This window comes from Lithobates pipiens, unplaced genomic scaffold (assembly GCF_037356315.1).
Source record: "Lithobates pipiens isolate NorthernLeopardFrog02 unplaced genomic scaffold, aLitPip1_a1.2 Scaffold_3, whole genome shotgun sequence".
NCBI lineage: Eukaryota > Metazoa > Chordata > Amphibia > Anura > Ranidae > Lithobates > Lithobates pipiens.
The window spans coordinates 14,268,172-14,290,131 of record NW_027507790.1 but is presented as its reverse complement, the minus strand read 5'-3'; the positions used below and the strand labels follow the sequence as shown (position 1 = coordinate 14,290,131).

The 21,960-nt window shown below is 44.0% G+C and overlaps 1 protein-coding gene across 1 annotated transcript in view; it reads left to right on the top strand.

Annotated features, from left to right (window-relative positions):
- SSH1 (slingshot protein phosphatase 1) overlaps window positions 1–21,960 on the top strand; it is a 122,724-nt gene that overhangs the window by 73,468 nt on the left and 27,296 nt on the right. Inside the window, exons 11-14 of the mRNA XM_077461293.1 lie at window positions 8,908–8,954; window positions 13,323–13,469; window positions 17,443–17,643; window positions 19,821–20,277. Coding sequence (XP_077317419.1) covers window positions 8,908–8,954; window positions 13,323–13,469; window positions 17,443–17,643; window positions 19,821–20,277 — 852 coding nt within the window. The remainder of the gene's footprint in view (window positions 1–8,907; window positions 8,955–13,322; window positions 13,470–17,442; window positions 17,644–19,820; window positions 20,278–21,960) is intronic.

Sequence of the window (21,960 nt, the reverse complement as noted above, 5' to 3'; positions counted from 1 at the left end):
CTTTTGTCTATGTGAACAGTGCCTGATGCAAGTTTGGTCCTGTGATTGAATTATTACATACCCACAACAGTGTCTGGAGAGCGGAGCTGATTTTTACCTAATTTATACATGCTTTTTCTACACAGCTTTCTGGTAAGCAGATTGGATTCACGTGTGGTGTGCCTTTCCTAACACACTGAAGTTGGTGAAGGGTTTCTTTCATCTTCACCCTCTTGGATACACTATTGCGTTAGCTTAAAATACTTGTGGGTATTGGGTTGAGGATGATAGCAGGTTGTTTTCCTGCAGACAGACCAGATGATTTTAACTGAAGCATATTCAAGCCTTTGATATTGGGGTCAGGGTCATTATTATACACGATTTATATAGCGCCAACAGTTTACACAGCGCTTTACAATGTAGAGAGGGACAGCACAATTACAGTACAGTTCAATACAGAAGGGACAGGAGGACCCTGCTCATAGAGCTTACATTCTAAAGGGAGGGGGTGGTAGTACAAAAAGTAATGGCTGCAGGGAATGATTTGATGGGGTGGCTCGGAGACAGTTGTTAGGTGGGCGTGGGATAGGCTTCCCTAAAGTGAGTTTTAAGGGATCTCCTAAATGTGGACAGGTTAGGGGCCTATCGGATGTACTGGGGCAGGGCGTTCCAGAAGATGGGGTAGGCTCTAGAGAAGTCCTGAAGGTGAGCATGAGAGGAGGTAACAATGGAGCTAGAGAGCAGGAGGTCCTGGGAGGAGCGGACGATTTGGGCGATCTTCGCAGGTGAGGTTGGTGATGTAGCAGGGGGCAATGTTGTGAATGACCTTGTATGTTGTGGTTAGCATTTTGAATGTTTTACGGTGGGGTAGGGGAAGCCAGTGAAGGGATTGGCAGAGGGGCAGCAGTCATGGATCAGTTAGTGAGGTGTATTAGTCTAGCAGCAGCATTCATAATAGACTGAAGTGGGGGAAAGCCTGAGTAAGGGTAGGCCATTAAGGAGAGAGTTGCAGTCAGGGTGGGAAATAATCAAGGCGTGAATAAGTTGCTTTGTGGTGTCATTAGTCAGGATGGGTCAAATTTCGGAGATGTTGAGGAGGTTAAGGCGCCACTATTTAGCCAGTGATTGGATGTGGGGGCTGAAGGAGAGGTCAGAGTCAAGGATTACTCCCAGCACCCTGACATGTGTGGAGGGACTAATGGCTGTGCTGTTGATCTTAATGGTAAAGTCATGGGGGGGGCGGGGGGACTGGGAAGGAGGAAATATAACAAGCTCAGCTTTAGAAAGATTTATTTTGAGAAAGTGTTATCCATACCCATATGTCATTTGAGATCTGTGAGGAGAATAAGGGGGTGAGTTGAGGAGTGGAGAGATAGATCTGGATGTCATCGGCATAAAGGTGGTATTGGAAGCCATGGGAGGTTATCAACTGGCCCAGGGAAGAGGTATAGAATGAGAATAGGAGGAGCCCAATGACGGAGCCTTGGAATACCCCAACAAGAAGAAGAAAGGAGGAGATGGCTTAGTAAGTGACACTGAAAGTGTGCTGAGATAGGTAGGATAAAGCAGAATCGCGGTGGCCAAGGTGTGTAGTTTGCTGAGGAGGAGCAGGTGGTCAACTGTGGCAGCAGAGAGGTGTATGAGTATGGAGTAATTGGTAGGTTATTGGTGAGTTTTAGTAGGGCAATTTCAGTGGAATGTTGTGGATAGTTTGGAAAAAAGGAGGAGGAAAATGGGGAAGGAAAGGATGGATGGTGTGGGGGGGAAGCAAGAAAAATAAAATAAAAAGGGCAGTGAGGGAGTTGTATGCTTCAACGTATATTAAACTAAATTTAAGGGGGGGGGGGGGGGTAACAGGTATACGTGACAGGGTACAACAGAAGGGAAAACTGGTATAGAACGAGATGAAAAAGAATACTTGCGGAACTTTAAGGCCTTATGCACACTGGTAGTTAAAAATGTATGTATTTGCACGTATTTTCACGCACAAACGTATTCTTGCGATCACATTATGTTAATAGGTATTTGCATGCGAATGTGTGCATACGCGTGCATTTGCACGCATGAGGCATAAATTGCTGACCAAAAATGCAGATTTCTCTTATATTCACTGATCGACACAGCTCCTCTCTGTAACTAAATGGGTTTGTTAGCCTGCCATTAGGAGAACTAGGCAAAATTGTAACACAATACACAGAACTTTCCATCCCGCCCCGGGGGGGCGGATCCTGTGCTAACAACCCTCCCTGCTGCCCCAGCAGACTTTTGATGCAGGATTGATGCTTTTGCACAAGATAGAAGATCCTGGGATCTTCTAGCAACTGCCGGCTGGGAGACAGGCTGGTTGAGTTATCCTTGTAGTCCCCCCAGTCCGGCCATCGAGCGTGTGCAGGTCGCAGCTAAGGCTCGACAGGCCACAACATACCTCAGCTCCAGAGGTGGTCAGTGAGCTTCAATGCTCCGGGGTATACATATGACCGGGCTACTGATGTCTGGATCACAGTATACCGGGCCAGCGGCGACCCTGTAACTGCGCAGGAGTGGGTCTGTGATGGAATGTCTCCCAGCTCTTCAGGACTGGTAAGTACGGCTCTCCCTCCTCGGAGGGTTGAGCAGCTGGGCATTCCCTAGGAGGTCGATTCGGGGGCCACCTCGCCTCCTTCTCTTCTCTCCCACGTCCCTATCTCCCCCCCGGGGGGGGGGCGGCTGCATGTGCTGCGGGCGGTGTGTGTATGGGGATAGCTGGGTCTTTCACTTGTGGGGGGCCTGTGCGGCTGGCGATGGTCCTGGTCCCTGTATGAGGGGGTCCGAAAAGGTGTCTGTGGGGGTATTCTTGCTGGTTTAAGGCAGCGCAGTTTGATTTGTCCTATCACCGCATGGCACTGTCCGGCGGCCATTTTGACTGTGGGCAAATCAGGTTCCCCTTGTGAGCCTCGGCGGCCATTTTCTAGGAGATTTTCCTATTAGTTGCATTGGCAGCCATTTTCTTGAAGCCCGAGCGCTCTTTTCACCGCAGTTCTCTTGTGACAGAATTACATTTGCTCTCACAGGCTGTTTCCTGTGTCCACTGTGTATACAGGACACTGGATGGTCATTTCCTGAATGCTAGTGCAAGCTCTGCAGATCGTTTCACCACTATTTTCTACAGCTGCTGCCAGCACAGTTTCCTCACTCTGCACTTGGGTAACCTCCTGGGGACTACAGGCGTGGCTAGTGACCATCACAGAATGCTCCAGGGTGGTGATTCTGGCGCTAGGAACCCCCAGGCGGCGGCAGCAGGAGGGTGGGACCTTCACTGTCCTAAGTCCCCTTGCAGGTGGCAGACAGGGTAGGGTCAGCATGGCTTCAGAAACTGGTGTTTCTTCCCCCGAAATCGAGGCTATTGCAACCGGGTCACCTGTGGATAGCGCTGTGCCCATGGACACCCTGACGGTGGTCTTTAACTCTTTTGTTGCTGAAATAGAGGCGGTGCTTGGAAGGAAAGGTGTGTGTAAAAGACCCCTACCCCCCCCCCCCCATCCTCTGGGGAGAGCTCTGATGCAGACTCGGGCCCTGCTGCGGCTGGTGACCCCTGCTTTGACCTATCACACGAGGCTGACCAGGATCATTCGGACAGTGAGGATGATTCCCCGTCCGGGCGCGACAAAGCACTTGTTGGGGCACTTATCACAGCTGTGCGTGATACCCTGAAGATCCAGGAGCCAGCGGATCCCTCTGCTGATGTATCGGTTCCTTTTGGGTCCCGCAAGCCAGCACGTTCACCTAAGGTGTTCCCGTATTTGACTTATTTTGACAAATTCATCTACAGGGAATGGGGTCAGCCGCAAAGGACTTTTTCGGTCCCCAAAAACATGGCGGTGCGTTGCCCCTTTGAAGAAAGTCTTCTCAAGAAATGGTCGGCTCCTCCGGTCGTGGACCCCCCCAGTATCTAGGTTAAATAAAGTAACCACGATCCCGGTTTTTCGTCCGCCCAGTGCTTCGACAAAACGTTCCCAGCCCGACAGGACGTCCACGGATGGTCAAAAGCATCCCTGGAACCGCAAGCCTAACAAGCCTGCGAACAAAAGAGCTACTGCTTGAAGGTTTGCCCCCAACCACATATCGGGTGGGGGGTCGCCTTTGGGAGTTTGCAGCCCGGTGGACCTCCCGGTTATCCGACCGATGGGTCTGCGATCTGATTTCCACAGGCTACAAGATAGAGTTTCTCTCTTGGCCGCCGAACAGATTCTTCCCCTCCAGCATACTTGCGTCCCCAGTTCACCGGGAGGCCCTGTTAGGGGCGGTAAGGGACTTGCTGAATCGGGGTGATTGTACCAGTTCCGGAATCGGAACGCTTCCAGGGGTTCTACTCAAATCTGTTTGTGGTTTCCAAGAAGGAAGGGGTACGTACAATCTTGGACTTAAAAGCCCTTAATCACTTTGTAAAAGTGCAGAGGTTCAGAATGGAATCAGTTCGCTCTGTAGTCTCTGCACTCCATCAAGGGGACTCCCTGGCGTCCTTGGACATCCAGGATGCATACCTGCACATACCCATATGCCTTCGGCATCAAAAATTTCTGCGTTTGGCAGTCGGGGAAGCCCACTACCAGTTTGTGGCTCTCCCCTTTGGCCTGGCATCAGCCCCCCGAGTCTTTACCAAAGTACTGGCTCCAGTATTGGCGTTGCTGAGGCAGCGCGGGATCACGATCGTGGGTTACCTAGACTATCTCCTCCTGAGAGCATCTTCCGCCTCAGAATTAGAGGAGGATGTGGCGATCACCATACAGACTCTACGAGAATTTGGGTGGCTGTTGAACCTGAAGAAGTCGGTGGTTGTACCCCAGCGTCTGGAGTACCTGGGTTTACGATTGGACTCCAGGGAAGCGAGGGTCTTTCTCCCCTCAGACAAATTGCAGTCTCTCAGATCTGCGGTCAAACTACTGATGAACCGCAAGTGGTCGTCTCCGCTTTTGCATGCAAGTACTGGGGCTCATGGTAGCCTCCTTCGAGGCAGTACCTTGTGCCCAGTTCCACACCAGAGTCCTGCAGAAGGAGATCTTGACAAAATAGGACAAATTTCCGCTGTCCCTGGATCGACGGGTCCAGGTGAGCCAGCCAGTCAGGGACTCTCTGATCTGGTGGTTGAGGTCCCTGGTGATTCAGTCCGGAAAATCCTTCCTCCTGAAATAGACTGGTGCCCGTAGTGATCACCGTCCATCAGGCTGGGGTGAGAGCAATCATGCTGTGCCTCCACACATGGTCGACGTGTCTTCAAGGCCGTCTGACCAGGATACAGTCAGGCAATGCCACGGCTGTGGCGTACATAAATCACTAAGGGGGAACAAGAAGCTCATATACTTCGGTGGACAGAGCAACGCATTCTGGCCCTGTCAGCCATTTACATCCCGGGGGTAGAAAGTTGGCAGGCAGACTATCTGAGTCGACAGATGCTGGACCCAGGAGAATGTGCATTACATCTGGAGATATTCAGGCGGTTGTGCCTGAAATGGGGCACACCAGATGTGGATCTATTGGCCTCCCGCCTCAACCGGAAGGTGCCAAGATTCGTGTCCAGGACAAGAGATCCATGGGCAGACGCGCTGGTGGCTCCATGGGATCAGTACCAGCTGATCTACACCTTTCCTCCGCTAAAGCTGTTGCTATGCCTGCTGCGTAGAGTGGAAGCTGAGGGAATCCCGGTGATCCTGGTTGCCCCAGAGGCCCTGGTACGCATCGCTGGCTTTAATGGCATGGCTGTTGAAAGCCAAGTGCTGAGGAACCGGGGTCTGTCGGACTCTGTGATTCCAACTATGTTGAGGGCGTGGAAATCTTCTTCAAGGAAGATATACCATCATACCTGGAAGGCCTATATCTCCATGTGTGAGGAGAAAGGGTGGCATCCGAGCTCCTTTTCTATATCCAGGATCCTGCTGTTTCTTCAGCAAGGTGTAGACCAGAAGTTGGCATTGAGCACCATTAAGGGGCAAATTTCAGCTCTGGCTGTCTTTTTCCGCGACCCCTGGCCTCTCATTCATTAGTGAGTACCTTTGTTCAGGGGGTGCGACATGTAGTCCCTCCGGTGCATCCACTGTTACCTCCGTGGAATTTGAACCTGGTGTTGTCGGCCTTCAAAATCCGCCGTTTGAGAATATCAGGGAGATTGTTGACCCTTTCACAGAAGGTGGTTTCCTAGTGGCCATAACATCGGCCAGGAGGGTTTTGGAGTTGGCGGCCTTGTCCTGCAAGTCGCCTTATCTGGTCATCCACAGGGATAAGGTGGTGTTGCGTCCGCAACCGTCCTTTCTACCGAAGGTGGCTCAATGAGGACATTGTATTACCATCATTGTGTCCTAAGCCGAAGCACCCCAAAGAGGTGGCCCTTCACGCTCTCGACGTGGTTAAGGCTCTAAAAGTGTATTTGTCTGCCACAGCTGGCTGGTCCAAAGAAGGGTATGGCGGTCTCGTTGGCCACCATTTCTAGGTGGATCAGAGAGATTGTAGTACAAGCCTACATCTTGAAGGGGCAGGTGCCCCCTTTCTGGTCATGGCCCACTCTACAAGGGCAATCGGAACGTCTTGGGCCTTCCGACACCAAGCGTTTGTTGCTCAGGTGTGTAAGGCAGCGACCTGGTCGTCTGTCCATACGTTTACCAAGTTCTACAAGGTAGGCGTCAGTGCATCGGCTGATGTCTGTTTTGGCCGCAAAGTTTTGCAGGCGGCTGTGTAGTTGCAATTGAAGTTTTTTTTTTTTCCTGTTTTTTCGATTAAAAAATGCAGTACTGTTAATGCACTGTTGCATTACTTCCGCGGAAAGTTTGCGGGTTTGGGCATCTCTCCTGTTGAAAATACCCGGTTATATGGTGGTGTGTTTTTCCGTACACTGCTGTTTTTGGGGGTTTAGTTTCACTAGTTCCCACTTGCCATGGTGGATGAAGTTTTAATGCTGTTTTTTTTTCCCACCCCTTGTTTGGCACTGCTTGGGGCGTCCCATTTAGTTACAGAGAGCTGTGTCGGTCAGTGAATATTAGAGAAAATAGGATTTTTTTTTACTCCACTGTAAAATTATTTTCTCTGTAATTCACCGACCGACACAGCACCCACCCCTCCTTTTCTCTAAGTTATACTGCTTGTTGATGTACTGAGTCTGCTGGGGCAGCAGGGAGGGTTGTTGGCACAGGGTCCGCCCCCCGGGGCGGGACTAAAAGTTCTGTGTATTGTGTTACAATTTGGCCTAGTTCTCCTAATGGCAGGCTAACAAACCCATTTAGTTACAGAGAGGAGCTGTGTCGATCGGTGAATTGCAGAGAAAAGGATTTTACGGTGAGTACAAAAATCCAATTTTTTTTTCTTTTACTGAAGAATACAGGGTGCTGGTTTACGTACCTGTGTGCATAGGAATTTACAGGCAAAAAAAATCCCTCTGCCAGCATGTTTAGGAGCAGTAGCGTTTTGCCAGAAAATGGACAACATGCCTAAAGGCACGTTCTTGAGCATTAACTCATTTTAGTGGCCATAATAAATTATTATTGGGGCAAATTATATGAATTTGCTTGGAAAAAATGTGCAGCACATGAATGAATTCATAATGACAAAACGGTATATACTGTTACATCCAAAATATAATTGATAAGTTCCACCAATCTGCATATGTATAGATCCGGTGAAAAAAAAAATGGTTTTCACTCGCTAGAGCAATTCTAGATATTATCTGCTCAAAATGCTCTATATGCATATATTACAACATAAGCAAAAATTGACTTATGTTTAAACGTTCATGAAAAAGGAGAAAAAGGTCCCATTTGTTGATAAATAGAATGGGTGGCTGTTCAGATCTTTTTGATAAAATTCAGCAGTAAGTGATATCAATTTTACTTCTGTAAGCGTGTCACCGCAAGTGCTCAATAGGAGCTTAACAGACTAAGGGGGTTGGAAAGGCACAAGGTTTTTATCTTAAGGCATTCTAAAAAGCCTTCTGTGTGCAGCAGCCAGTCTCCACTCCCTTAATACTTAACTGAGCCCCATCCAGCAATGTTGTAGGCAGGTCTCGGTTGCCCCTCCTTATTGGCTGAGACAGCAGCGCGGCGCTATTGGCTCCCGTTGCTGTTAAAGTAGGTCAGCCAATGAGGAGAGAAAGAGGCCGGGCTGCAGCTCCATGTCTTTATGTGACTCGACTCGGGTGCCCCCATAGCAAGCTGCTTGCTGTGGAGGCACTCAACAGGAGGGAGGGGCCAGCAGGGTAACCACTCTCCTTACCACCACCTGTAGTTTTATCTCCATTATTGCTCACCTGATTGCATCAGCTCTTCCTGAGTCAATCGATGAGGTTATTAATATTAACTTGGCTTTTGCATGGTCAAATCTGCCTCTTGTGCTTCTGTCTGTAGCTCAGCAAATACCGCCCCACTGCTCCAATGAACCTGGCCAGTTGACTGAAGGCTCGGGACTAATGTAGTTTTGCACCTTGTCCTATGTAAAAACAGATGTGACATATGAAGTGCTGCAGAACCCTATGCCCAGCAGCCTGAATTTGAAGCATTGTGGACAAGCAGCAAATCGTGTTGCTGTCCATGAAATCAATAATCCAGCATTGTGGCAATATACAGAAGAAATTGTGTGTGGATTTCAGTGTACAGACAAACCATATGGGTGGGGCTCAAAAAGAGATCAAGCCTAGGGATGAGCTTTAGCTGTAGAACATCTTATAATAGAGTGGCCTTAAATAAAGCAGGGATCAGACCTGAACTACCAGTATATTTATTTTGTAGTCTTTATTCAGTACCTTCTGAATTGACTTTAGGTGCTCAGGATATACCCCCTATATATACCCAGCTACAGCACAGGAATTTTTATATGTTATGTAGCCTTGCCTTCTTCATTCAGGCCTGTATAGAGAAATATTTACTAAATTTAGCAGTATTTTATTTGCAATTTTTTAAATAATATTTTTAGGGATCTGAATGGAACGCATCAAACCTAGAGGAACTCAACAAGGCAGGGTAAGTTTCCTGCTTTCTTACTGTTCATTTACTTAGGTGCCTACTTTTTGCTGTGTGAAGCACTTGTCAAGAGAGAACTCCAGATATATGCATCACCTTCAGTTATAGAACTGCAGTAATATCATTTATGTCCGTAACCACCGCATGATCGCTTTTATCCATTATATCACTAGTTCACCAATAAAAAATAGTTTACTTATATTATCAGCATCTCGTTTTTATACTAAATAGGTCTCAGCACAACACAAGGCCTTCTTCTTTTTTCTTTTCTTTTTTTTTTTTTTTTAGGCAGAATGTAGAGTAGGGTTTAATTAGTTTTAGGGCATAGTTTATAAGTTATGACAGTGTTTTAAAGCATTACTAAACCCACAACAGTAAAATCAGTCTGTATATGCAGTAAAGCATGCTGCTTATACTCACTGTGGAACTTAGGGGTTATTCCTCTGCTTTGTGTAAGGCGGCTGTTTTGATCCTGTCTTCTCTGTTCCTTCCCTTTTTCCACAGTCCCCAAACCATCTCCTGAGAGAACTAGGGGGCAAGCTGCATATGCTCCGTTTGGTGTTTATTGCTAGAGAGTTGTTTTTCCTTCGGAGGGTGAATGTAATCAGCACAATACAGGGCTGATCAGCACTGTCCAGACAGAGGGACAGTCTGAGCAGGATAAAAACTCCTCCTACAAGCTTTAACCAAACACTGATAGAAGTCACAAGACTGCTATCAGCAGATGAAAAAAGGTAGGTTTTTAAGACTGAAAGTGACACTAAAGGGTAGATTTTTTTTTTTTTTTTTTTAAATAACAAACATGACATACCTCCACTGTGCAGCTTGTTTTGAGTGGCCCCGAATGGCATTTTCTGGGGTCCCTTGGCAGCTCTCCTAACTCCTCCCCGTCTCAGATAACTCCCTGGCAGAAGCACTTTCCGGGGGGGCTACCTTGCGGGCGCGCTCCTGAGTCCTGCATTCGGTGTCCATAGCCGCGGAGTGCAGGACTCGGCCCGGCGCCCGCATCATTGGATCTAAATGACAGAATGGAGAGCCAATGGCTGCATTGCTATCAATCTATCCAATGAAGTGCTGAGAACCCCGGGCAAAGATCTAGCGCGTTCGCGACGAGGGACTTTCCTGGGCTCAGGTAAGTAAAACGGGGGGAGGGGGAGGGGGGCGGTGGGTAATCGTCAGATGTTTCTTCACCTTAATGCATAGGAAAAAACAGGAACCTTTACAACCCCTTTTAAGAACTTTTGTTTTTAGAAGATAGGTCTCTTAAAGAGGAGCTCCTGGCTCTGCTGACTTTTTAATATTAGGACGCTTAAAGTGTCTTCACCTGAGCCGCATTTTCAGTGGACTATCAGGTGCTGCCACTGCCACCATCTCCACTAAGGTAAACGGGCAGTGAAGCCTTGTAACAAAATCATGCTATACTCTGTGAATAGGCCAGCTGCGGGGGAAGGAGAAGAGGGCGAACACAGCCGGAAGTGAGTACCTCTCAAAACCAGGTAAACCCCCCCCCCCCCCCAAAGAAGCCAAATGTTGCAGTGGAGGGGGAGAGGCAGCAGATAAGCAGAGCTCCCCCTTTTAGATGGAACTCTGCTTTAAAGAGGAAGTAAAGGCAATTTTATTTTATTTTTTTAAAAGCACACCCTGTAAAGCAAAGGCTAGCTCATTATGAATAAACTTACCTGAGAGCGAAGCCCCGGAAGTGGTCTTCCTCTTCGCTGCTGCCATGGATCCCGGAGCGACTTCCGGGTCTCGAGGCTCCGGAGCCGTGATGACATCACTCCCACGCATGCGCACAGGAGCCGACACTCGCGGCATATCGCTGCGATCTGCAGCCTGCCCCAGTGCGCCTGCGCACCACTGTCTACGGCGCATGGGCCGTAGACAGCGGTGGCTGTCTTCAGGTAAATATCTCCTAAACGGTTTAGGAGATATTTCTTGGACCTACAGGTAAGCCTTAATCTCTAGGCTTACCTGTAGGTCAAAGTTGGTTGTAAGGGTTTACAACCACTTTAAGGTAGTAGTGTAGCACACTAGTGTTTTTTTAAAATCTCCTGGAAGCTTTTAGCCATTGTTTTTCTGCTCCTAGAAGCTAAATAGGGTTATTCTATGTGTCCATGCACACTACATTCAGCTATTGGCATTTTCTGATGCACTGTGATCTGTGAACTGATCTGGGTGTGTCAATAACGTTATATTGACACCTGCAGCGGTTCGCAGAGGGCAGTGTGAACTGCCTGCGGGAGAGATGCGATTTGGTAATAGCGCCGGTTCCCGCATTGCTACAGTGTGAACCTAGGCTAAAGGATAAGTTCACCTTAAATAAAATAAATGCTCATGATTTTGCACTTAAAAAATTGTGCATTTTTATTATTATCTTACATAAATGGAAATGGATCCCATGTGCTGTCACTACCCATCTCTTTATCAAAAAAAGTTGTTTTAATATAGATAAATATAAAAATGGAAATGAGACAATTCTTGAAAATGTAAGCGAGCAGCTGCTCACATTAACTGCATGTGTTCCCACATGTATAAACGTAAGGGCTTGCTCATACTTGACTAAATTTCCAATGCTCAACAAACGCTCTTATAATGCTTGCATGGCATTAGTATAGGCGTCAGACAGGCGTCAATGAGCTTTAGTATGGGCATTAGACAGGCATTTTACAAGCATTAACAAGGCCTTAAAAACCCTCCCCAAATGCCCTATGGGCAGTTTTGAAGCGTTTGACTAACATTAAAACTGCTCCACAAATGCCTAAAAAGCCTATAAACAATGTGGTGCTTACTCTAATCCACAATATAAAATGTCTAATGAACATTTCAATACCCTTATACACTTATAGGCATTATCTGCACCAACAATATAATATAATATGAAATAAAACCCAAGAACATGGGACTTGTGCTTATGTATATGTTTAAGCACTAGTCCTATATTCTTGATTTTATTTTATATTGTTGTTGCAGATAATGCGTATGGTATAGGTGTATAAGATGGAATAGTCTCTAGACACTTGATATTGTGGATTAGAGCAAGCACCACATTGTTTATATAGGGTTTCCATTATGTTTTTTAAATTACAGGCTGTAAATAATGACACCCGCAATCAGCAGATTGTAGGTATAATGCCAGGCTCCTGCAGACACCCAGTATAGCTGTTTGCCATACCTCCAGTATGGGCAAACAGTTCGTGAATTTAGGGGAGCATCAATGAACTAGGAGAGCCCTCAGCAGCTTCCTCACAGTTCATTGAGAACTACAAGCTGTTTGCCACGGTGGCAGACAGGACTTGTAGTTCGTTCAAAGAGCTCTGTGTGGGCATAGCAACTTAAAGCTATACTGTTTTTGAAATTGTGACAGCGGGTGCTGAGAGAGGATCCCCTGTACTCTGTCATGGAGGAAGATCGGAGAGTGAGGGGACTGGAGCACATCAACCTTTTACATCCTATATATGGGTGTACCGTGTTACAAAAGGTGAGCCTATCCTTTAACAGTGAGCAATGCAGTCTCAAGCCAGTCTGTTAACTTGGGTCAGGGGAGGTCCTAGCCATTCTATTCCCTGTGTGTAAGGGTGACTCCGTGGGATGCTGCAGGAGTAAAGCGCCACTCTGAAAAAGGAAGCCTGAGGCAGTGGTCATTGCACCAGCTTAAACATGGACATAGGCAAAGAGTGAATAATAAAAGCTGCCACATAATCAGTAAGCAATTAAATCGGCTGCTGAAACATCTTAAACTGAGGATGGCCAGAACAAAAAGGCCATCCATGCGACCAGTGTAATAATGGTTACAAGGCCCAACAAATGAAATATGACACCAGGAGATCCCATGATTTTAATGGCAGCCCTGGCTTAAATTGCCAGTGCTGCACACCCAGCACTAAAGATAATTGTACTGATACTGGTGGGTGTCCTTTTGTGTAGCTAGTTTTTATGTCTCACAAATAGTATTGCTGAATGGCAAATCCTTTGCAGATCAGGCTGCCCTCCACTGAGAAGGAAAAGGTATTGGCAACTTGCTGTATAATACAAATGGATAAAACCTGCACTGATCACACCCAAGCACTCATTTATTTTATTAGGAACAATGGCAAAACTTCAGTGTTTTTTAAAAGGATGTCTCGATGTGTTTCGCATGCCCACAGATTTGAAGTTTGACTACATTGATTATACAAAATCCTTCAATCCTTGGACTTGGACCAGTGCAATTTTTTTTTTACATTTTTATTGTATTCAGGCAGCATGTAATGAGGTGGATAAGAGCCAGATTTCTATGTTTCTTCCTCTTTTCTACGTTGTATAAATTGATTTAAGTTTACTTTGTTCAAATTTTAACGTGTCTTGTGTTTTTTTTTTTTTTTTTTCTAGAATTGGCTATATACTTAATGTGACCAGAGAAATAGACAACTTCTTTCCTGGCCTTTTTGCCTATCACAACATTCGTGTTTATGACGAGGAGAGTACTGACCTGCTGTCCCATTGGAATGATACCTATAACTTCATTAACAAAGCAAAGTTGGTATTGGTTTACTCTCATGGGGTATTACCACAAGTACTTCTACACGTATGCATGTACTGTAAATATTATTTTAGAAACTATAGCTCTATTAAAAATTCTATGCATATACAGTATAAGGCTATGTTCACATCTCCGCATTCCGAATCGTGGGCAGAATCTATGCAATTCTGCTCACGATTCGCAAAGTGGTAAATCGCCAGACACCCGTGTATTCCCCCTTTTTTTTTTTTTCCCTGTCAATTTCAGTAGCACCCCAAATGCAGCGCAATTTTCCCACGATTCATCTCCGCTGTAAAATCATGTGAACAGAATCGTGGGAACGCCTGTCGCCCAAAAGAAATACATGAGCTTCTTTTTGGCGACGGGCATCCTGCGATTATATTTTGCCGCCGGTTTCACCCCCATACGCCAAGATGTGAACTGAGCCCAAGTGCAAAAAAAACCTTCGCTCTACCATCAATTAAAAATTAAAATAATAAATGGCGAACAGTCTCATAAAAGAACACTTGGCAGCTAGCCAGCACTGACGTGCTCCCGAATATAGATTTAACTATCGTAGGGATAAGAGCAGTGCTCTTAGAAAAAAAAATATATGTATATAAAAAACAAATAAATATATACAAATATCCGGGGTGCTGGATATAAAGTGCAAAACGTTCCACTAGTGTATGCCACTTGAAAAATCTTAATATTAAATCCGTCCTAAATGTTCAAGATTTTTTACTTTAATGCATTCTTTGCATTAAGGTAAAAAAAAAACCTTCTGGTAAAATTACTTAGAATCCCCAAACAGTATATATATTTGTGTAGCATAGACCCTAGAGAATAAAATGGCAATCGTTGCAATATTTTATGTCACACTGTATTTGCACAGCGGTCTTTCATTTGCAATTTTTTTTGGGGGAAAAAAACACTTTCATGAATTCAAAAAAAACTAAACAGTAAAGTTAGCCCAATTTTTTTTGTATAATCTGAAAGATGATGTTACGTCAAGTAAAGAGATACCTAACATGTCATGCTTTGAAATTGCCCACACTCGTGGAATGATGACAAACTACGGTACCTAAAAATCTCCATAGGCGACGCTTTGAAAAAAAATTGCGATTACCAGGTTAGAGTTACAGAGAAGGTCTGCTACAATTGTTGCTCTCTCTCTGACAATCGCGATACCTCACATGTGTGATTTTAACACTGTTTACATATGCGGGCATGACTTAGGTATGCATTTTGTTTGCTGCGCAAGTTCGCAGGGATGTAGGCACTTTAAAAAATATATATATATATAAATTAGTGTAAGCATCCCCTTTGACAATAATAGGTGGTGGCAGGTACTCTTTATGGAGGGATTGGGGGGTCTAAAAAGACCTAAAATCCCTCCCTTGCACTTCAAAGTATTGAGATAGCCAAAAACAGTGATTCTGAATACTGTTGTGTTTTTTGGGGGGTTTTTTTCAACCACTTCAGCCTTGGAAGGATTTACCCCCTCCCTGACCAGAGTACTTTTTGCGATTTTGGCACTGTCATTTTAACTGGCATTTGCGCAGTCGTGCGGCTTGGCTCCCAAATTAAAATTGACGTCGTCCTCCCCCCCCCCCCCCCAAATAGAGCTTTCTTTTTTTCTTATTTGATCACCCCTGCAGTTTTTATTTTTTGCGCTATAAACAAACGTGCGACAATTAAAAAAAAAACGCATTATTTTTTACATTTTGCTATAATATCCCCCAAAAATATATAAACAATTTTTTCCCTCAGTTTAGGCCGATACATATTCTTCTACATATTTTTTGTAAAAAAATCGCAATAAGTGATTATTGATTGGGTTGCGCAAAAGTTATAGCATTTACAAAATAGGGGATAGTTTTATGGCATTTTTATTAATATTTTTTTTTTTGACCAGTAATGGCGGCGATCAGCAATTTTTATCGTGACTGTGACATTATGGTGGACACATTGGACATTTTTGACGCATTTTTGGGACCATTGTCATTTATACAGCAATCCGTTCTATACAAATGCATTGATTCCTGTGTAAATGACACTGGCAGTGAAGGGGTTAACCACTAGGGGGCAGTGTAGGGGTTAAATGTGTCCTGGGGAGTGTTTCTAACTGTTGGGGGCGTGGCTACGTATGACACTTCACTGATCTCTGCTCCCGATCACAGGGAGGAGAGATCAGTGACACTGTCACTAGGCAGAACGGGGAGATGGTTGTTTATATTAGCATATCCCTGTTCTTCCTCTCCATGAGACGATCACGGGTATCCTAGCAGCGATAAAGTCGGTGGGACCCCCAACGCGACTCACGGAACTTGCCGATGGCGCACGCGTGCAGAGGCCACCTCTTAAAGGGCCACATACAGTTACATTAGTTTGCCTGTATGAGCCTATCTGCGTGAGGCGGTCAGCAAGCGGTGAAATCCGGCGCCATTGGCGCCTGAGTAAACTGGAAGTGATGTTGTGACGTTGCTTCTGTATTTACACATAGGAGACTGGAGCCAAGCCATTCCTGGCTTTGATTCAGTCTCTCTCTAGCCGGCGGAAGTGCCGAATTGTGGGTTGGGAGGCCCAGGAACAGCGGCGGGAGGGGGAGTAGCCCTGCTCCTCTGGGATAAAAACTGAGATGCTTTTAGCTGCATCGGTTGTTATTCCTAAAGAGCCGACCGCCTGCTATAAAAAATGGTATTGGGGTGATGCCTGCAGCTGCCGAAGCGCATATGTGCGCACGGTCGGCGCTAGGGTTTTTTTTTTTTTTTTTATTATTTTCTTTAGAATCACTTTTAAGAACATGTGATGATCAAATGACTAAATACTGAAATGAATACATACTGACTAAATACTGAAATGAACAAATATTCAACGTGCTGCACATAAATTTGAAAAAAAAATACAATGTTCAATTACCTTATGGCAGAATATTAAAATCAATAATAGAAAGCCCCAGTGTGAAAGTCCACGTACACCATATATGCATCAATTAAGCTCTGTGTTCCCAAGGAATTTACTGTATATTGCTGTGTTTCACTACTCTGTGCTCACTATACTCTCATCTCTGGAGTTGACCTATGTATAATATAGGTCAAAACATACATTCTCCTTTTAGGGGTTATACCATCAATCTCCCCTCTTCAAGACCTGGGACTCCTTTCCTTCAATGGTGCTTTTAACTTTATGGCATGGATGAGCAACTTTTTTTTCTTTGTATAAGTAATGGGTCCGATATCCACCTTCAACCAGGATATCCGCTCAAATTAAACATATTGGGATCACACTGCTTTCTGTAAAACCTTTCCTATATTATGTGCATTTTAACTGATACACTACGATAAACAGGTGTATATGCCGCCATGAGAGATCACATCTCTATGGTTAGCGCCACTTTCCATGTCTCACCACTTCCTATGTAGCGTAAGGACTTCACCAACTTCGCCCTTACGTGTTACATCACACCCACGTAACTTTTTCGGAGGATCTACTAGTGGAAAATTTTGCACTTTATTTGTATATATTCATTTGTTTTTTTTGTTTTTCAGTATTGCATGAGGAGCAGCACTGCACTTATTATAAATATATATTTAAATTCTATGCACATGATGCTTAAAGAGAGCCTTTGGCTATAATCCCAAAAAACCCTTTAGACCCCTTTTTTTATTTATTTATTTTTTGTTTTTTTATTCAACAATTTCACCTAATTATAATGCTGCACTTGAATATTCTACTACTTTTATAGTAGATAAACCATAAATATTTAAATATTTTCCCCCACTAATTTATCTTATTTAAAATTTTTATCAAAGAAAATTATATTTCTATGGGGGGGGGGGGGAATACTAGGAGAAAGCAACTGAATGTTGATATTTGTATTAGCATTTTATTAGCTTGTACAGATGCATGGACAAGTGATAACTGGTGTTGATATAAGAGACATGGAAATGCTGCAACATGATTTTTCTTGGCTTGTTATGTCTACAGGAAAAATAATTCCAAATGTCTGGTGCACTGTAAAATGGGAGTTAGCCGCTCAGCTTCAACAGTCATTGCTTATGCCATGAAAGAGTATGGCTGGTCCATGGAGAACGCATATAGTTATGTCAGACAAAGGCGCAGTGTCGCCAGGCCAAATGCTGGTTTCATGCGCCAGCTCTTGGAGTATGAGGGAATCCTTGATGCCAGGTAACTTACCATCATTTCTTAGAAAAACTTTGGAACAGGATATTTTATCTCATATTACTATCTCATATTATTATACTTGCCAGCACTGCTGCTAAAGGATAAAACTGGTATTATTATCCTTCTCCACAGCCATTATAGGCTAGGCTCGGAGTCACTGACATAAAGGGTAACTACACTTTTGTAGGCAAAAAAAAATATATAGCATGTACAATTGCTACGCAAATTGTATTGTGATTTAATGTTATTAAAAATTGCTTTTCATTTTCAATCTGCAGTGTTGTAATTTTTAGTATATGGCTACCTGGAGGCATTCTCTATACAGATTGTGTAAACCCCCCCCGCTAAGATACTGTACAAGTCACATTTTTGACACCTCTTCTCCCCCCCCCCCGTCAAAAATCTAATTTTAGGTGAGATACAATCACCAATTATCAATCAGCTGCTGCACCTACAGGGCTCTGAGTAATTTGGCAGGGGATGCATCTCTTTAGACAGGATTTCCCTTTGGGAGTATCTCACCAAATATGACATTGTTGCAGGGGATGTCCAAATTCTGACTTGTATCTTAGTACAGACTTTTGGAAAAATCAGTGCACCAATCACTCAAGCAGGAAATTGCATTTCTGAGAGATGTTCTGTACATCATCTGTGTACAGAACGCCTCCAGGCAGCCATATTGAATTTATTTTTACAGAAAATGACAGGGCTGCAGATTGAAGGGAAAAGGTAATTTTTAATAACATTCAATTACAATATGACTTCAATCGCAATTGTATACGCTATATTATTTTTTATCTGCTAATTATTTTTGTCCCATGAAAGTAGAGTTACCCTTTACCCGATTCCTTAACATTTTCCAAAGGTAAATTCATAACCAGATGCAATGCAGAAATATAGGTGCATGCTACTAGTGGATTCTCATCACATATATTTGGAATTCTGGCTGGTGACAACCATGGGTTAGAAAAACTGAGCACAGGCAGTCGCAGAAGCTGAATAATTCAGTAGTGAAGATTTAAGAAAAGGATTGAAATCTGCCCCACAACATCTCAAACGAAAAAATCTTTAACAATTACAAAAACATCTTTCTGCTGCTTATACTGTTCGTTAAGCAGGTGAGCTGGGAGCCATCTGAAAAACTTCCTGTATTTGTATCTTGACAAGAATATGTACTTTTATCACCCGTACTTTGGGTTTTATGTGCTTTAACCTCCCTGGCGGTATGATTATGTTGGATTTTAGGTGCTGAAAGCGGTACAATTATTTTGCATGGAATTTTGGCGTTTTATATTGTAGGCCTGTAATTCTTAGGAATAACTCACTTAACTCTGTCCAAACCAGAGTCTAGTAGACATCCCGGGTATGATAGTTTGAAAAACAAAATCATAAATTAAAATATAATAAATAACTATAAATAATACCAAATTATTATATAATAATAATACAAATTATTCAATAATGTAATCAAATCAAAAACACTGAAATTTGCTCAGTTGCAGAATTGTCACTGTCACTGTCACTGTCATTGCTTTTCAGTATTTGATGACGGATCTCGCCACAAATCACTATTGCTCAATTCTGCGAGTGATTCTAATTTATTATCGCTGTTTTCTAGCTGGTCTAAAGCCACTTTTGATGTAAAGGGACAATTTTGGTTGCTATGGACAATCTCCAGTTTCCAGGCAGAACAGTTTTTATAATATAAAACTGCATGCAGGACACTGGGCAGACCACTAGGGACAAAAAGGATGTGAAATCATTACATACAGTAATGTAATCTGTAAGATTACAGTATACTGTATGTCATGTGTGTGTTTTACTTTTTGAATTTGGCGCCGTTCTCCGTCCCCGTGCATCGCAGCGCTCACAGGGAACAGAGCTTGGCTCCGTGATAGATCGAGCGGAGTACGAGCCGCTCCCACTGCGGTGAGACATCGCTGGCTCCAGGGGATAATGTAAGCATACTCATCCTGGATCCAGCGATGTGATCCCGAGTCTGGCTCGGGGGTTACCGCTAATGATACTGAATTTTCACACCGAGCCAGACTCTGGAATACTGCCAGGGGGGTTAAATCACAGTTGGGCTGACAGTGTACCTTTCTAGATGCCAGACCTGTTGACCAGTGATTACAATCAGTAACCTTTTTTTAAAATGTATTTTATTTTATATTTTTTAGTAAACAGCGACACAACAAATTGTGGAGGCAACAGGTGGAGCAAGAAATTCCTTCAGGTGATTTAGAGGTTCTCTTTCCATCAAAGTTTCAGCCAAATAATCTGGAGTCTGAACAAGAATACAAAATAAATGATGACGTGAATCCAATTTTGTCTGAAAAAATATGTTTTAGGCACCTTACTCATGAACCAATGGAGTCGCCAAATGTGGTGCTTGAAGTAGATGAGCTAGAGAAAGATGCTCTTCTAGGAGATTTAGATTTCAGGACATGGGAAGTGAAAAAGAAGTTGACTTTCGAAGGCACCTTTGCCTCCCCAAATTTTGAAGATGAACAGAAATCAACAGAATATGTCAGTAAGAAACGGGTTGCTTCCTCAGAGTGCAATGAAGAGGAGCTGCGCGTGAACAAGGATTTCTATAATTGCAGTAGCAAGCGAAGTTGCCCAAAAGACAGTGAGGTAGGAACACCTTTTTAATGGACTATCAATGACTTCATATTCTGTAACATTTAACCATTGTAGAAACCAGTTGGTTTTATCTCGATGAATAATATAAGCAGCCTATATCAATAGCTGGTTCTGACCAAAACTTTTCTTGCTTTTAATGTCTTTAAAGGGATGGGTTCAAACTGTTTTTCACAATATGGGTTCAAATTACTTGTATTGGCCAGATTACACTGGAGGGACCAGACTCTCTTAAAAGTTGAAGTAAACCCTCTTATCGTCTTCAGCCAAGGAAGCTGCCATCTTGGCCTCTATTTATTCTTCAACTGCCATGATGCTGCACATGTGATCAGTTATGACACCAGCCATTGGATGGTTTGACAGTTTTGGTTGAGAGCACAACCAGTGTGACAATGTGACAGTTACATTCCCATTAATTAATCCTCTGTACACAATTTTTCCAGTGAGAGTTTAAAGAATAACATTTGTTTTGAATAGAGGGTAGATGAATTACACCTGTCATGTTTTTATCGCTGTCTGTGCCACAATTAAGGAGATTCATCCTCTCTATTTGTCCTGCCTACCATTATAATTGAAGGTGAAAGTAAAAGAAAATCGAAAATTTTGGGTTTCCTCCAGAAAAGTAAAAGAGGGGGAATATTCCAATAGGAACACTCGTTCTGTTTAGCTGGGGGTCCCCAAGAGATCCCATCAATTTGAAGGGATTTCATCTCCCTTCCTTTTTGCCTATGGAACAGGACTTGACCTTTCTTCAGGAACCTCCAGCAGCTTGTGTTGATCTTCTGTCAGCCATTGTTTTGCCTTGGCTAATACATCTTTAGATGAGAGAGCACGATTCTTGTATCAAGGATCCAAAAGACATGCCAGCACAACATTTTTATTCTCTTCATACTTCTCAACGCGTTTGGTGAGGCCTTCCCTTATGACCTGCCTTACTGTTTTAATGCCACATGTGGTGGGTCCTTCATTCTCTTGAAGAAGCATCTTCAGCACTCTCACACATGGAATTACAGATGACACAGATGAGTCGTAATGACTTGCCTCTTGTAGCGCTTCCTCTATGGGGAGGAGGGTCCTAATGACATTGGCTACAATGTCCCACTGATCAGCATTAGGGCAACTATATCCTCCATGTTCGTCTGATTAGATGCTCAGAGCTCTCTTCTGTTCCAGCATTCTTTGCTGCATGTGAAGTGTTGAATTCCAGCGTGTTGTATTGGAACAGCCTGAATTAGGATGTTTTTGGGTAGGCTTGGCAAGGACTGAATGGTGGAAATGGTCTGCTCACCTCTTCAGCATGCCGAATATATCTATCAAAGCTTTTTGGCTTGACAGACCAGCATTTACCATAAGTTGCAGGGTGTTTGCCATGCAACTGAGGTCTGACACTTCAGAAAGCCTCATTCCTTTCACCATGTTTGTGCCGCTGTCACGCAACACAAGCATCACTCTTTGTTTATTCTCCAGTCTTCATGCATGCCTAGAAATATTTCTGTAATGTACTCTCCAGTGTGGGATCCTTGCATCACCTTTATATTCAACACCAATTGCCTTTTTGTCCATTCGATGTCAATGAAGTGGCATGTAAGACTCATTAGTGACTGTTGGTCATGACCAAGCAGTCAGTCGTGAATGAGAGTGAGTTGCCAGCATACTGTGGTTGCAGCATAGCCTTTT